The sequence below is a fragment of the Parambassis ranga genome, chromosome 1, assembly GCF_900634625.1.
Source record: "Parambassis ranga chromosome 1, fParRan2.1, whole genome shotgun sequence".
NCBI classification, from domain to species: domain Eukaryota; kingdom Metazoa; phylum Chordata; class Actinopteri; family Ambassidae; genus Parambassis; species Parambassis ranga.
In genome coordinates this window covers 5697847-5715660 of record NC_041022.1, presented here as the reverse complement: position 1 = coordinate 5715660, position 17814 = coordinate 5697847, and the positions used below count along the sequence as shown (strand labels likewise).

Here is a 17814-nt window from a genome sequence, read left to right as displayed (position 1 = left end):
TGTGTTCTATGTATCTGCTAGAACTCAGGATGATAACAAGGCCATGCACTAGAGACGCACCGATCACTGATTGGTCGGGCTTTTCCCAGCTGGGCCGGACTGTCCAATCGACGGTCAGTCCGCAAAACCAGTTATGATCCACGGAACTGAACGCCCATCACGTTGCGCACATGGATCGGGTCGAGGTGACCACGCCACACCCAGCTGACCGAGGCAGAGTGCCTGAGCTGTAGGAACGGCTTGTGTAACAGCTGTATCAGCCAGTGGCACCGACTGCAACCAGTTGCACCAGCACTGTCCTTTGGTGAAATGTGTACGCAGGGGAGGCGGCGCATACAGCGGCCTCACAATACGACAAGGGCCGCGAAATAAGTTGAGGATATTCGGACAGGCTTATGTGTTTCCCGTAGCCTTAGCGGCTGTTTTTCGGAGGAATGAGAGGCGTATGGTCGGGGCTTAAAATGGGACTGTTTTTGCACGCTGTTGGCTCTGTGCCCCCTACCGAGTCCGCAGCAGACAGGGTAAGGTTGAGCATTTCAAAACAAGCCTCCCTCTCATGGAGGTGTTAGCTTGCTAAAGTCCACGGCTAAGTTAGCAAACTGTCCAACTTTGATGTTTTACAACAAGCTCAGCTGCTTTGGTGACACACTGTAATTATTGTAGTTAGATATCGATTACTATAAACTTCTGCTGTGCTTTCCAAGAGAGATGTTAGCATTCTTGCTAAGTTCGGTGTTAGCTGCGGCGGCTAACGCACCTAGCACCGAGACACTGGGGAGCTTGGGCCTTGCTGTGTTGTGTTTATGGTTCAGGGTTGACATTTTAGCCGGACGTGAGTTGTATAAACACCAAAAGCAGTTCTTCAGGTGCGAATGCAGACGCACGGTTACACAGAATAACTCAATACTTTAGCTAACACATGAAAAAAGTAGCCCAGGCTGTGTCAGAGTAATGTCAGACATTATTGTCACTGTTTACATGGCCATCATTATAATCTTATATCAGTACAGCCTGTCATTAGGCCATCTGCTAATGCTATCCTCTGTAATAATGAGTATGATCATATAAAGTGCTGTAGTGATGAATAATGATTATTTATAAAGTTAAAGGACAGCAGCTGGTGTCATTGTGAACTGACAGTGTAACCTCTGAACAGACACAATCCTTTGTCAAAAAATAGTTTGTGTATGTCAAAGGGAATATGCTACAACAATCAGCTATTATTGTATCATCATTTGAATTTTTTGTGCATGTTTTGTCCATATAATGCAACACACTGGTGTGTTTCTTATCACTATATACACCAGGATAAGCTCTCCATCCTTAAAAAGATGCTTTTTAGAACCCATTGCATCACAGTGGTGAGATGAGGCTGTCTTATTGTTAAGGCTGCTTCAAATGTGGCACACCATTACACAGGCTGCACTTTTAAGAATTATTTCAAAGGATGCAGCAGAATTAGAACACATTTATTATTTTAGCTAGTGATGCTATCATTTATACTGATTATGTGGATGTTTAGTGTTAATAACACACATGATGCGAGTATTGGGGTCTTTATTTGTATGACGCCACAGACTTGCATTGTACAAAATCAGGCTTGCACATGGAGAATTTCTTATTAGTAGCAGGAGATTCAGTTCTGATATTTTGTGTTTTTGCAGATTACAGGCTCAAGGATGCATCACTAATGCATCTTATTAGGGTGGACTGAATAGAAATTATAGTGTGATACATCATTTCAAGAGCTTCTTAATAATCTAGACTTAAAACATTTGTTACTCTGCCCCATCTGACCAGAGAAAATACATAATAGTCAATATTAGTTGTCATACTAGTACATGATTTCAAATAGGATAGCAGCCTAATACTTTTGTCAGTAATGAATAGGCTAAAACATAATCTGATTCTTTAAGTCAATACAAAATAAAATGCTTAATTTACTCACTCACATGAGGTGACTCGTGCTGTGTCTTTATGTTATTAGTGCATGGGGTATGTGCATAAACCATACAGTTAGAAAGTGCTGTGTATTTACACTGCTGAAAGCAGAATTGTGTCATTTGTTGGTCCATGTTAAGATGATGGCCCACAATAGGTAGACTACAATGCCTAAAGCTGTCTCTGCAGCCTGCACTCACACCTCTGATACTCCATACAGAACACCGTCAGCTATCTTTTATCTTTATCGAGTGATCACACATCGCTTACATAATGTCTGATAGTGAAATTACTGTCAGACATGCTGGTCAACACGAGTCCCCATCAGTTCAAAATGGGAGTTATTAAAATCATTACGTGGTCAAAGTTGTAGGAATGGAATATGGTATATTTATTTTATATTTTGTTCTACATACAAACTGCCATGTTTCTACAGTAACACAGAGTGGGCAAACTAAACGTTTTTGTTCCTGTAAATCAGGGGTCACAAACTCAATTTACCTTGGGGGCCGCTAGGGGTAGAGTCTGGGCCGCATCAAGTATTCCACATAAAGAAAAGGGTTTCAAATATTCCAAAAAAGTACAACTGGTCCAATCTTCTCAGTCTTTACTAATTACAGGTCAGAACATGAACAGATCTTCAGAACATAGAACCTCAGAACCTCTTAGTTAATCATAGTTAATCTTAGTTAATCAACCAACCACGTGACTAAGTTGGCTAACTTGTCAACAAACACCACCAGAAGCTGTCATGTGCCGGTAGCCCATAAGTGATAAAACAATATAAAACACACAGGACAAGCCTCAGCGAATGAGTGTGTGTGAGAAAAATGTGCGGGCCGCAATAACACTAAACTTTGATGTCAAATGGGGGGCCACAAAATAGTGGGCCGCAAATGGCTCGCGGGCCGCAAGTTGAAGATGATGATGGAGGGGTTTAATAGTTTAATTGCCTCCTACAGTTCCATTATTATGATATATTCCATCACTGGGTTATCCCAGAGCGGCTACTATCAGGGCTGAGATGTGAAGCCAGTCATTGATGGTGAGTTACCAGGGGTTAGGACGACTCAGACCCTGGCAAGATGGTGATGGCTGCAGCCATCAGACAGAGACCCTCAAAGCCACTTTTCAAAAGTCCTATAATAATTAATAATTGCCTATAATACAGGTATTATCATCATCTATCAAACATGAAAACACAAAAAATTTACAACTATTAACTGCGGTGGTGCTCGGCCATATCATGTTCTTTATGTGTATATCTGTGACCATGAAATGACAATTTTTTTGAATGTGAACACAAGGTGACATTGGTAGATCTAACTTAGTCGGTCTTACAGGACTTCAGGCCTCAGTCAGTCATAAATGCTCTGGGTTAACGTGCTTGTAACTCTCTGTCAAACAAAGTCTGTATCTCAAAGTGAAGTTTTAAGCTTTGTGCAAACACACTGTATGTTCCATGGATGGAGATAAAACGAGTTAAGCCTTCCTTCTCAGCTGTTGAAATTTCTTGGAGAGGATTTATGGCATCCAGGCTTGCTGCAGATGCTTCTGCAGTGTTTGTTCTGCATAACCTTGACGGCTATGAAAGAGCACCTTTCTTTGTTGCAGGGCAAAATAATAAACCAGAGGTCACAGAGGTCTTTTTGTGCATCGGTTGACACTTATCCAAGTTGTGCTAAGTGGATCAACTCTGAATGTGCAGTCAGGACTTAACAAAGAACCTCAGCCACTTATCTCCAGGAACAGTATCTGATAGTCACCGGGAGATTTTTGAGTGGCTGCTCGTTTCAGCAGCTTTTCATTATTAGGGTTGATTATTTTCTAATGCATTAAATAATATCAGTTTCAGTAACCAAATCTGCCTTTAATCTGGTAGTACGGGATGAGGGAGGTGAATTGTTTTCGCTGTAGCTGCTTGGACAGGGAGACAGGGGAATCCAGTCTGGATTCTTTGCTTGGTCACTGTCAAAATAAGTATAAAGTTAGAAGTCAGGATAATCTCGGTGTTTTTCAGGTTTAACTGTGACATCACCAACAGCGCGAGTTATATTCACATTCATGTTAAAGATTAGTTGGAGCTTTTCTTCTGTAAAAATCCTTGGCCGAAGACACAAACAAACCAGATTGTCGTCTGCATTGAGCTGCTACACAGGGCCCGGCCTGAGACGTTCAGAGCATTTGGTGGAGAGTAGTTAGTAGGTCAGTGAAAACAGCTGAAGTTATCATAAAGAAACAGGACATCATGTGACTATTACACACTGTGCTGAGCTGCATTTTATTTAAAAACATGATAACAGCCGATGAGCTGTCAGGTTTGTGGTTCTGGCTGCAGTTTTTATATCAGCGGTGTTGTTGTTGAGTCATTCCTGTGTCGCTGCTCTGTGTCTGGTTTTCTTGGTGCTTTTCTTGTGCCTCACACTTTACACACCTCTCACCGCTCTGCACACCTTATTATCATGCCGCAGCCCAGCTAGAAGCTCGCTCTCCCCACTGCTGCTTGGAAATTTCCGTAAAGCAATCCTTGTCCACTGTTTGGACCTGACTGGAGCGGGGTGAGGGTGTGTGTGTGGGTGTGTGTGTGGGTGGGTGTGGGTGGGTGTGTGGGTGTGTGTGTGGAGGGTCTGTCGACAAAGAAAGAGAGAGGGAGAGAGGGAGTGAGAGTATGTCTGCGAGGTGTTTGACTTTTTTCATTCTATGGGATAATGACCCATGAGGTAGAGAGGACTTGTCTGGGATTTTTGGACCCTGGATCATCATGCCTCTTAATCTTGGACCTGCACTGGTAATCTATAGAGAGAAAAAATAGAGCTTTGTTTAGCTAATCATTAAGCAAAACTATAAAACATCCAAGGGATCCTCTAGGAAACATCCATAAATGTGTCTCATGAAGGTTATGATTACAGTGCTCTCTTGTTTTTGGGCAATCTGTTGATGTATCTGTTCTGATCATTGTCTACTTTAGTTTTCATTGATATTAACAACAGGTTTTGTGAGGTTAACTTTTTCTCTGTATTGACAGTTAAAACATAAAGCAGTCCTGCTGATATCGAGTGTTTTTGGCTGTGACTTTGGATAGAGTTTTAAGAAGTTGATATTGGTTTTTTTAGATCTTGAGCAACTTACTGAGTGGGTTTGTGCTGGCTGTGAGTCAAACATTTGCACTTGATACGGGCCCTAAACACTAATGAAATTCTAGAGGCTTACCAGCACAAGTTGGACTTGTTTATTTCAGAGTCATAGCTAAGTATAAATGTTGGCTGCTGGATATCTGCAGTGTCATAATTATTCTGGATCAGAGGTCAGGATTAGTCTTTAAAAATATTTGTTACATACTAACTGTAAACACAACATGCTCGTTTGTTTGGTCTGTTTTTTTTTGTAATTGGTTTGTAAGAATTATTTATAATATTTAGATCTTTGTTGCAGGTGTGAGTAGTGCATCTGTTTTCTCTGCACATTGCATTGTGGGATATTAGTATGAAAATGACCTTCTGATGTGTAATGTGTACACGTGCATGCAAGTTCCATATAAATAATGAAATGAATAATGGTTTAATTTAGTGTCTTTAGTTTCAGGCTGCAGGTTACTTGCCTCTTCCACTCACCCAGTCTGGGATTCTTTTGGTGTGAAAAGGTACAAAGATGGAGTGGAAGGTCAATGCTGTTAAGTTATCACAGAGCTCAAATTATAGCAGTAAATAAAGATCACATCTTCTTTGTGCCATAATATCCCAATCTCTAGAAATGAACCAAATCAGCAACCTTACTATAAGTTGGTAGTTAAAATAGCTCAATATAATAGAGTGAATATATCCCAGATTAGGTTTTTATGTGTTAAATATATCTTTATCTTTACTTCCAGGTTATTTAAGAGCTCTATTGTCAAAAACAATGTAAAAAAACATCTCTAAATGTCCTCAGTGTGGCTCACAGTAAGGGAAATAAACATGAAACCTGAAAGCGGGGGTTCTTTTTTGGTACCGCTGCTTGAGATGTTTTTTATTTTTGTAAAGCTGAGCTGTTGATCATACATTCCTGTTAAAGTGGCAGCGATTCTTATGCTTGTCTTGCAGAGCCTGCTGCACTGTGAAGGTGTTAACAACCAGAGCTACATCTGTGAGTCCGGACACTGCTGCGGAGAGTCCCAGTGCTGCAGCTACTACTACGAGCTCTGGTGTAAGTGTCCTATTTGTCTTTAATATTCATATTTGTATGTACCCATTCTGGCCCTCTCTCTATTATTAACTATTACTGTGGATGGTCTACAAAGACACAATGACGACAATGACACAACCACCAATAACAAGTCCTCTCACGCTCATAATACCGGAATCCTAAATTATTAAACCAGTCATTTTGTTGCCCCGATGAAAGTTCATTGAGGTTCACAGCAACTTTCAGCTGTGTGGTAGAAGGTGCAGCTGCTGGACCTCCAACAGTTAAGGCCCTTCCAATATTCTGGAGGAGCTGTGTATGTGAGAGTGTACATATCAGGCACACTTTATCATGAAGTGAACTTTTTCTGGCTTACTGTATTAAATAATATAAATGTTTTTATTCTGTGGATCCAAAGATGCTCTAAACATCTTGGCAATGTGGATTCAGCCAGAGATGAAGTAAAATTATATCTGCAGTAAGCTAACGCAGTTAAGACACCTCTGTCTATTTTTGCTGTTGACAAATAGAGTTGGAATACTCCTTTAAGTTCTGCTGGATAATTCAAGTCTCGTCAAATTCTAGTTAGTGGAAAGGTTGTTTCAAGGACAAAGGTGGGGTATGGCCATCAATTGTGAGTTCCTAGAAACAAGCAACCTTCAAACTGGCATCACACAGACTCGTATTACATTAACTATTTACCAATGACCTGACTAAGAACATGGCGTGGCCTGCCACAAAATATTCAACTATGCTGGCAAGAACTGACTAAAACATCCCCCATGAGGCGTGGGACATGCTGTTAACTGTCTACCAGAGAGAGAACGTTCAGTACTGGTGACTGCACAGCACCCTCAGACATGTACTCGGTACCATATTATGTGGTTTACATTCTTGTTTTCCTGAGACAGAAGCTGCCCTGATGTGCAGTCCTTGAAGTGAAGTTCCCCACATATTTCTGTGATGATGCAGTGGTCGTCAAAAACACAGTAAACAATAACTCTACAGTTTTTGTTCCATGCTGCTGCTTAGACTGAAGTCTAGAAGTTAGAGTTCCAAAGATAACTCCTATGCAGAAAAAATAGGACTTCTCATTATGTGGTAAAAGCACTTATTGTTCCTAAACAGATGCAAGTTTTTGTCCGTGTTTATGCCACAGAAGCTGTTTTTTCCCCCTCTAATTGTATTTTAACTCTTGTCCTCTTATGAGAATCTGTTACTTGGGAACAGTTTCTTCTGGTACGAGGTTGGTCTAGAATATTTCACCACATCTATTAAATATTTCTCCCAAGTTAGGGATCAGAGGATTCTTGTGACAAAGGTGTCAAAAATTCTGGGTACAGAATGGACCTCTTAGTGATGGTAACGATTGATTGTGCCATAAAAAGTGCACACAGTATGCAAGAATGTGGACATGTCAACATAAGTTTGTTGCTTGTCTTCATCTTATCTTCAGGGTTTTGGTTGGTGTGGGCCATCATATTCATTTTGAGCTGCTGCTGTGTGTGTCACCATCGCCGCACCAAACACCGACTGCAGCAGCAACAACGGCAGCACGAGATCAACCTCATCGCTTACCGGGAAGCACACAACTATCCCTCTGTGCCCTTTTACTTCAGTAAGATCTACTTCTCAAACACACAAACCATTCGATGAATGATGAAGTCAGTGTCCGTGTAAACACTTCGCTGCAATTTAACACCTTCCTTTCTGTGTCCTCTTTCTTCTGCAGACACTTTAGTTTAGCGTGGTTGTCTGCTTTTCTTACTAAAAAACATTAATTCAGTCATGCCTGATGAAAATGTGTGTATGTAAACTAATTGAACATGAAGTCTGTTTGACTGAAGCTTTGCATTTTAACCCCGTTATAAACTTTCCCAGCAGCTCACACACATATAATCCTGTCCACTAACTTTTTTGTTTGCTTGACAGAAACATCCTATTTCTTGTCAGTATATTTCCAGTTGCATCAAACTAGGCAACAGAACACTTGTTGCTGACTCGAAGCGGTGGTGCCTGGCTCGGATGTAATGTTTGCACTGAGGCCCATCCACGTTTTCACACAGCGTCAAAACCTTGGCTGTTTGCATGCCCCAGTTTTCAGGAAACGGCCAGCATTGCTCTCTTGGTACCTTGCCAGTGTTGCAACACCATCTCACACAGTGCTGTAGCAGCCCTCAGTGCAGAATTGACCCAGAAATTAGCTTGTTTTGTCACATTCCTCCCCCCGTTTCCCCTACTATTATAATAGTGGTGTGAGAGGTTCAGCGAGGTCACAGCAATTCAAGTGTTTATGTAAAAGATACGTTGTTATGTAACATGAAACATTTATTCTCACCTTTTTATCTTCAGGGTTTCTCCCAAACTATCTGCTGCCTGACTATGAGGAGGTGGTCAACCGGCCGCCGACTCCTCCACCTCCTTACAGTGCCTTACACACAGGTCCATCATCAGTGGTTTCTAGTCCACTAGCTCCTGAGCAGCAGGAGGGACACTGTCCAGCTATCCAGCCCTCTTCAGTGCCCCCAATTTCTGACAGTCTGTGCTGCAGACCCAGCATAGAGGAGCCACAGCCTCCCACCTTAGACTTTAGGCCGAAGCCTGACAACAAACCCACACAAACAGCACAGGATTCAGGCGTGATACTGATGTCAGATGGGCTCAACAGGGAGGGACTCAGCAGCCAGGAGAAAAGGAGTGGGGATGACTCCTGCAAGGATCCCCTGCTAAAGGATCTCAGCCTGTCAGAGGGAGGTGCTGAGGACAAAGAGCGGTTACCCAATGGAAGGAGGAGGCGATTCACGGGGGACTCTGGGATTGAGGTGTGTGTATGCGGCACACGTGGGAGCAACGGTTGTAGCGGAGCTGGAGGGACAGGCCAGGAAGGCAAGGAGTTGAGGGAGCTTCAGAGCCTGCTGGGGCGAGAGGTAGATGATGAAGAGGAGGAGGAAGAGGAGGCAGGTGACTTCTGCGACAGCTGTGGTCATCAGGCCTCGTTCAGTGTGGAAGAGGAGCAGGCGCTGGGAGTGCTGGAGAGGCGGGCAGGGCGTGGCCCATCAGGAACTCCACAGCCAGCTCACCACATAGGCGGTGGCTCGCTCCACCCTCCCGTATGCCTCCTCCTCCACACCATCAATGAGCAGGAGGGCCCAGCCCACAGCACCAGCACCGAGCCGCAGGGCTGAAAACACACCTAACAGACCTTTAACACAGAGGGAAGCAGAGCACTACACTGCTTATGTATCCAAGCAAGTGTTCCATGTCTTTCTAAGTGAGTATTGTTATCAATGTGCGCATCTTAGATAAAATGGGTGTGGGAGCAGCAAGTTGGATCTCAGCTAACAAGTCACTGAGTTCCAACCGTTGACGCCCGTTGCTCCCCACACTGGAACTGTGGCCTTAACCTGTGTAATCTGGGTCTTACTATCTGGGCAGCACAAGCCTTTTAACAGCCTGTGGCAACTGAGACTCATCTCACCACACACACACAGACAGTCCTTCAGTTATTCTTCTCATTCAACATAAGCTACTGACACAGTGAACAGACTGGATAGCTGAAGCTGTGATGTCAGGACAGGACATTCACTGCCTATGATGAATGCAGCTGTCCTCAATAGGTGCTCACAACAGTTCTGCAGGCAGTGAACTACACACACACACACATACACAGCAGGAACATTTTGAATGAGTGTGTGTTAATACAAGCTGATACAGTACAGGGACATTAGAACAAGACTGTGTGGGACGTCCCATTAGCTTTTCAAGTGCTTCTTCAGCAATTAAAAACCGCTTTGCCTTGTGTCTGTTTGTGCAGCATCGCTAGTGATACGGAAGTGTAGGAAGGAGTAAGTGCATTAACAAACCTTCATGTGTTCCTATTTTGCACAAAATGTATTTATCTTAATAATAAAAAAAGAAACTTTTAGCAAAAACAAAACCAATCAAACAGAAAATGCTTAGTTTCGTAACAGTGTAGTCTTAAATTGCAGCACATGATTAGTTGTTTAACGATGTGGTTGCAGCGTTTATACAAAAAAATAAATGGATCTGTGTGAATTGTTTGTAGGGAATGCAACAGATTTACGTCATACAATCGTTTTTTAATCTTAATTTGTTGAATGTTTGTAGTATGTGCCTATCCAAAAAAAAATGCAGATCTTTTTGGTAAATTTTGAAAGATGCATAGAAAGCAGGTACCAAAAACCAAAAGAATGTAAAGCTTATTAGAGATTACACCCGAGATGGGCAACGTCAGACCTCAAGAGTTTGTGTCAGTCACCTCTGTAGATTATCACCTCCACCAGCTTCACAGTAGAAATATCAGAAACATACACACTTTTAGTGTTGGATGTCCAGCTTTCATGACACATATAACAACATTTTTGTGGCATTTAGTCAGCTGAACTAGGGTGATATTCACCAAAATATACAGCGGTTTCCTCAGCTCTCTTTGCCAGCCTGTGTAGTTTGAGCAGTTTGAGTGGGAGCTTTTGTTTTAATCCTGTCATGGGTAATTGGAATTGCCTGTCAGCACTGTTTGACTAAAGAAGAAGCAGCGCTGATGGAGCAGCCTCCTTCAGTGGTAGCAGATGACACGGCGATGATGTCAGAGCTGACTTAAAAGTATTCAATTACACAAAACAGGAACGCCACAGAAGCGATTGATCTCTCACAGAGTTGAGCTGTGTGTGCATGTATCAAGACCTGTTTATGTCAATCAACCACTAATGTTTTGGTCACTTCTAAACATTGTGTTTTTATCTTATTAATAAAATGCTTTGTGAGTATTTATCACATTAAGGCAAATCAGAGGTTACCATAGTTGCAACCTGATGAGTGCAAAAATAAATAAAGAAAGAAAAATGACTTTAGAAGCAAAGAAAAAAAAACGGATAAAGTAATAAAACAACTGTCGGATGGTGTTTTCATTATCTAAATATCTCATATAAACAAGAGCTTGCACAACAGGATATTGCTGACAAGACCTGTTATTGTTTTTGGACGCAAAAAAAAAAAAATTCTTGGTACACGATAAGATTAAATGTACAACTAAACAAGCAATATGTGTAACACTGCACTGACCATACAAAGACATTAAAAACACTGTTCACACACTAGAGGATAGTTTTCATAAATACATTAAAAATACATTGAAAAGATGTTTAATATTGCAGAATGTCCGAAACAGTTATGTTGTTACTTCAGAGGATCAGCACAGATCTTTGGCTCCGATGATGAATGTGCCACTAATTATGAAACTTGGGACTTTCTAAGAAAATTCTAAGAAACAACATGCATTTTGTCCCTTCACTCGCCCACATGCCATCATGCCAAGACAATATATGTTTTCATTGCAGTATCTGCAAAGCACAATTACAATCAAACAGGTTTATTCTCCAACACTTGCAGCACAGTTTGAAAATGTAACTACTAACAAGCTAAGTGAAGCCTGAGCACACTCTGAAGTGCTTTACATGTCGATGCTTTCTGTGTACTAGAAGATGTTATTGTGTAATTGTGGTACATATACAAAGATGAGCTATTTTTCATATCCGCTGATTCCTTTAAAACAGTAACTGAACTGTATACAAATTTAAAACCACTTTATATTGCAGAACCAAATAGATGCTTTCATAATGTGTATGAAATCATTAGCTTTATTATAATGGACAGATTTTATTTTTTTTCCACTGTGGGTATTATTTTTATTTTGTGTGTTTTCTGTTGAGAGAAGATTGAACTTCTTTTTGAGACTTAAGTTGTGTGAAGGGTACGTTTGACTAACAGTGCAGTAGGTTAACTCTTTGTTAACAGGATCAGGGGCATCTTGCCAAAGACACTTTTCTTTCTATGTAAATGTGTGTGTGTGTGTTTTGCACATTTCTCTTTGAATGTTCTGATCATAAGCCATTTATTACAACAACTAAAGAGTTTGTATGTTCAATAAACATACTAAATTCAAAATGATGGTGGTGTCTGTGGCTTATTTTGTTGTTGCATGAGGTTTTTCCCTTAAAGCATTTTGTCTTGTCAAAAGTCCCGGTCCTTGTAAAGGAAATCATTCTTAGAGGGACCCCATGGCGAGGACATTGCATCACTGTGACGTTAAGCTCAAAGCCTTTTAGTTTTATTCCTTTTTTAATTTTTATTTCTTAAAAATGGTAAACAGTCACATAAAAGTTGTAACTTAAGTTAAATATGCTGGAAATTCACTGTGTGTGTGTTTTAATTCCAATTGCTCAAGACTGCGTTTGTCTGTTGGGTGTGCCTGCAGACAGTGAGGCATAGGGGGCGCTGCTGAGCAGGAAGTAACTGTCCACTGCAGGTTTGTTTTAGTAGAGGGAGCAGACGAGCTGCTGCGACACACACAGTCAACTTTGTAAACACACTTTAAACCATGTCTGATAAAAACAGGTAAGAACATCATGATTCCTCTGGCTCTACGTGTTTTTAAGTTGCCTAATAAATCGGGTGTGTTTGCGTGTCGATCAGCTTTGAACCTTCACCCTCAACGTAAACAGTGACTTTTTAAAATAAAAAACAGCGTTTGTTATATCATGTAAATATTACGTACTTGTAGCAGCTAATTAGCTGTAGCAGCTTTATAAGTTGTATGCTGTACCGTGTAACTAAAACTAACCTGCTCTGTGTTTTTAGTGCGGGTGCAAAAAGCTTCACTGATAACAGTATTCACGTGGACGTGAAGGTAACGTAACTTATGTAATATAATGATGCTACGTGCTATAAACCGGTTAGCTTAGCATAGCTTACCTGCACCGTCAAAACACTATGGTAGGACTAAATAATAAATTTCATGAATGCAGACATATTGGGATCAGAAAATATAACAACATAACTCAATGAATATACTGACTAAATATTAATTTATCCATGTGTATCTTTCAAAATTTCTTACAATACATAATTACTATAATCTATTAACTACTAATCCATAAATACAAAAAATTTGAAATAATTGTAGAAATGAATCAATTGACTGAATAAACACACTAACTAAAGTTAGGAAGTTAGGCAGAGCCTTATTAATAAAAACCATGTGTTTTTACTTATTTTTAAATGTATTTTATATGTATTTATATCATAAATAAATACAGAAAGTGAGATATGGATATGCTTTAATGCAAGTCAGTGACAGTGAACCTGTTATCAGGCCTGTTATCGAGCACAACATGTACACCTGCATGCAGTTGTGTTTTTTGTGTCATAAACCTGCAGTGTGGAGGAAGTCTGCATTCGTTTGTAATTATACTATTTAATATGTCATGCAAATGACAAAATGGACCTCAAAAATGCATGTGTTGTTATAGATATCACAGTGTGTGCATCTTAATTTCTCTCTCTATAAAAGTGTAAAGTTTAAAGAACTTTCTGTAATTAGTTTGACCACTGAGGATTTTTTAAAATTAAAACCATAACTTCTCAGCTCTACAGTCTGGTCTTATTAAACACTTAATTCTGCACTGCTTGCCTAACTGCCATTTGTTAAATGAAGACTGTGTGATGAGGAGCTACCATTGCCAGATTTTCTCTGTGGAAGCAGGATTATTATGGCAAAGTGCTGAAGAAGACCTCAGACCTGAAGAGTAATGCCTGTGTGGCTCCTGCCCAGCCAGTCCCTGCCTTCATTCGCCAGGCTCTGAAAAATGTACACCCTGAAGTCACTAACAGGTTTGTGAGCTGTTGTTACTCTCATTCAATGTACTTGTATCCATGCTGCAGGAAGCAGTGAGTGTTTGTGTCTCTTACACAGGTACTACGGCTGCGGTCTGGTAGTGCCAGAGTGCTTGGATGGCTGCAGGATTCTGGACCTGGGCAGTGGAAGTGGGAGGGACTGCTACATGCTGAGTCAGCTGGTGGGCGAGAACGGCCATGTCACCGGAATTGATATGACTGAGGACCAGGTATTGAACATCAGCATCTTGGTATTGGTATTGAGGTGAAATGATGACATTGTGGCAGTAACCAGACCCCCAGTATAGACTCAAAGTGTTTTTCTTAGCTTGAAGTGGCCCGAACGTATGTGGACTACCATATGAAGGAGTTTGGCTACAAGAAGCCAAATGTCAGGTTTGTCCAGGGCTACATCGAGGCTTTAACTGAGGCTGATCTGGAAAAGAGCTCATTTGATATCATCATGTAAGATGCACTTCTCATCTCTGATTGCTTTTAGTTTTAATTACAAACAACAATGATCATTGGTAATTTTCTGCCCTTGTGTAGCTCCAACTGTGTGGTGAATCTCTCTCCAGACAAGAGGCGGGTTCTGACTGAAGCTTACAATGTGCTTAAGGTGAACTGTGTTTTCTTTAAATATTAATAAATCATTATTTTTGTACATGTTAGTGCAGTGATGCATCCACTGTCCCACTGTTGTCTGTTAGGATGGTGGTGAGTTATACTTCAGTGATATCTACAGCAGTGGAAGACTAACTGAGGAAATTAAAAATCACAAAGTGTTATGGGGTGCGTGACACACATGCTGTAACATCACAGACACCTAGCAGAATATTAGAGTGCGGTTTTTCTTGGCAGGTGAGTGTCTTGGTGGAGCACTCTGGTGGGAGGACCTGCTACGACTGGCTGAGGACGTGGGCTTCTGCCCACCACGGCTGGTTACCGCCAGCATCGTCACCGTGGACAACAAAGAACTGCAGGACATCCTCGGTCTGTCACTGTGATCTTTATGACTTCTATCTGTTTTTTTTTCTTACGTTGTAATTCATCTGCTTGATGTTGAATTGTAACTAGAGTGGGTCAAAAATACAGAAAGGCTAAATCAAGACCACACAGTGGACTACATAGTGGACAAGTGGATGTTCTGAACACATTAGACCTTATAATACCTGCTTAGGTTAAGGCGGGTAGTCCACTGCCTCTCATAATACAGTACAAAGCAGGTTAAGAAAATGGATCGAGGGATATGGTGTGACTGCTTTGACTGACGGGCCTCAAATGGAGCAGGCAGCCTATTTTTTTCAACCTTGCTGCTTTGGTGCAGTGTACCTCAAGTCTCATTTCACTGAATACACAAATTAAACATAATAATTCTTTTACTGTACAGGTGACTTCAGGTTTGTCTCTGCCACATACCGCCTATTCAAGGCCCCTAAAGGCAGCACAGTGACCTCTCAGGTCATATATAATGGAAGCATCACTGGGGCAGAGGACAGCTTTCACTTTGACTGTCAGTACACCTTCAAGGTCTGTACATCCTGCACACAGCTCAGAGGTTTAAAATATGTGTGAAACCAAACTCAGGTGGCAGGTGTGTTGTGTTCTGCTTCCACTCATAATGTAAATGATGTGGATGTGTTGTTCAACAGGCCAATGAAGTGGTGGAGGTAGACGGAGACATAGCCAGCATTCTGACACACTCTAGATTTGCAGATGACTTCACTTTCCGGCCACCGGGGGGCCCCAGTGGGTCCTGTGGAGTCAGTCCTAAGGTCAGTGACATGTTTAAATTTAAAGATGTGAACATGCCTTTCTTTGATTTGTCCTTTGCAGGAGGTCAGTGTGTTTCTGGTATCAATTTGTAGTGTGTGACACACCCAGAAGGCCCCCACTGTCAAACACACAGACTCAGACACACCAGGACGCCTGCTGCACATTCTCACACTCACATACCCACTCAAAACATACATACACACACACACACACACACACACACACACACACACACACATCCAAACGCACAAGGTCAAGCAGCTGTCTTAGAATCATAACCAGACTTTGGAGTCATGCTGGGGAACCTTGAACAGGCAGGAATGTTCTCTTCTCTACTGGTGGAATGCCATCTTATCAGTTCTCATGGTCAATGTGTGAACACACACGTCTAATAATACTAATATAGACTCTTAAATAGGCCCAGTGACCCATTAATCACTGATGACACTTTTGTTCTACTATTCAGGGCATTTAGAAGATTTATCAGGATGTGTCCCATCTTTTTACACTTTGGACTGCACTGTGATGTAAAATCAGGTCCAAGATACTTTTCTCTAATCAACACTGCACTGATAATAGTTATAAAAAGCCTTTGGTATCACTCATAATGCCATAGCTACTGTGAAATGCTGATTTAATGAACAACCAGTGTCTGAGGAAAGCAGCACTGTGCGTAGAGAAGGAAATTTAATCCTCATCTTGTATTCTGCCATCACAGATTATGTGTGTTCACTTTTTTTTAATGGTACATGAATGGAACTGGGAGTTCTGTCCTAATGCTTTTCTCCCTTGTTTGAACTGTTGATACAGGAAGGCATCATGGATCCTTTCCAGTTGGTCCTTCAGTTGGGCAAGCAGGGCTCAGGTTCAGCCACTGGGGGGTGCTGCAGCACACAGTCTGCATCATGCTGCAGATGATGGTGGTGGGGAAAGCACTAACAAACACAGGCTCTGCATCTTACCATGCACAAAAAGTAATCATGCCTAATGTAATGATGCTGTGCCTTGTTGTAAAAAGATTTTAGGTTTAGAATGTAACGACACACATCAGTCTTGCTGATGTTTCATGCATATTTTAGTCTTAATCTAAAAGGATTGAGCTTTTTACCATTAACTATTTCTATAGAGCAAAGACTGGGTCAGGACCCACAGGTGAATCACAGGAGATTTTATTTGGAGGATATATTTACTCAATATCTTCCATATGGTTTATATCTGCACCTTCGGTAGTGAAATTGAAACACAAACATAAACATAAACATAAACACAAAAAAAGTGTGTTTATGGATGGTCTATATTAATAAAAGACAGAAAACATGGTCAGAAATGTTAATACCATGATTTAAAGACACAGCCTCTAGTAATTTGGGTCACTGTGAATCGTCTTTTTTTAAAAAGTGGGTCACCAGTTTTTGGGCAACACTGCTGCAGTGAGTCTCTAAGGCCTGGAGCTAGCTTGAGGTGAAACTGTGCAGGTTGATCATGCGTCTCAGGGTTAACTACACACGTCACACCTACAGCCAATTTCAAATGACTAATTATCTTAATGTGCTGGTGTATATTAACCTGGAGAAAGGCTGCACAAGGAGAACACACAAACTGCAATTCTCATTGCACAACAGGCATGGCACAAGTGACCAACAATCAGCCAAAACTTTGAAAAATACTCCTTCTCTGGCTCATTTTTCCACTCTCACACTGTCAACAGGACAAATTACCCCCTCTGTACTAATAGTAATTGTTATTTCAGACAGTATTTTAGCAGTTTTTGCATTTTTACTTTATCTTGTAAATTATGTTTATGTTAATTATATTTCTTAATAAATACTTCCAATCAGCTAAGTCTCTCTAATATACTTTATAGGGTCAGTACACTTTTATTACATGCAGAGATCATTTACACACATGCAAAAAAACATCTGAATTAATCAAAAATATCGGTTTTATTTTGCTGCAGGGGAAATTAGTTAGAAATCTGTTAAATATTTGTATTGCCTACCATTTTTAATGTTTGTTCACACATTTTTACAAGTGTAATGTGTTCTTTTTTTTTTTTAAACAAATCTTTAACTTTGCTTGCCTATAAGGGATCCACGTCCACAATAACGCTGATGGGAGGCCACAGATAGCAGGTGCTTTACTTAAAAAAGTTACATACCATAAAAATGCTAAACATATATAAAGAAATACTACGTCATACTGAGTTTTACGGTGCATTTAACATGAGTTAGTATTTGTTTTGTT

General features: G+C 40.9%; 2 protein-coding genes across 3 annotated transcripts; both read left to right on the top strand.

Moving 5' to 3' along the window:
• The first annotated feature begins 164 nt into the window (after positions 1 to 164).
• On the top strand, positions 165 to 11212 carry wbp1lb (WW domain binding protein 1-like b). Of its 2 annotated transcripts, none has more exons than XM_028398121.1 (4): positions 165 to 521; positions 6021 to 6123; positions 7559 to 7720; positions 8455 to 11212. In XM_028398121.1, the coding sequence occupies exons 1-4, from the start codon at positions 435 to 437 to the stop codon at positions 9285 to 9287; spliced, it is 1185 nt and encodes a 394-aa protein (XP_028253922.1). In that variant the 5' UTR covers positions 165 to 434; the 3' UTR covers positions 9288 to 11212. The 2 variants fall into 2 exon arrangements, with proteins under 2 accessions (XP_028253922.1, XP_028254006.1); XM_028398205.1 differs by lacking the exon at positions 165 to 521 and adding an exon at positions 4562 to 4729.
• Positions 11213 to 12408: 1196 nt separating this feature from the next.
• Positions 12409 to 17412, top strand: as3mt (arsenite methyltransferase). The gene is made up of 11 exons (XM_028398252.1): positions 12409 to 12516; positions 12760 to 12808; positions 13664 to 13791; positions 13874 to 14024; positions 14123 to 14259; positions 14344 to 14413; positions 14505 to 14586; positions 14656 to 14787; positions 15185 to 15324; positions 15447 to 15569; positions 16381 to 17412. The coding sequence occupies exons 1-11, from the start codon at positions 12500 to 12502 to the stop codon at positions 16486 to 16488; spliced, it is 1137 nt and encodes a 378-aa protein (XP_028254053.1). The 5' UTR covers positions 12409 to 12499; the 3' UTR covers positions 16489 to 17412.
• Positions 17413 to 17814: the final 402 nt, after the last annotated feature.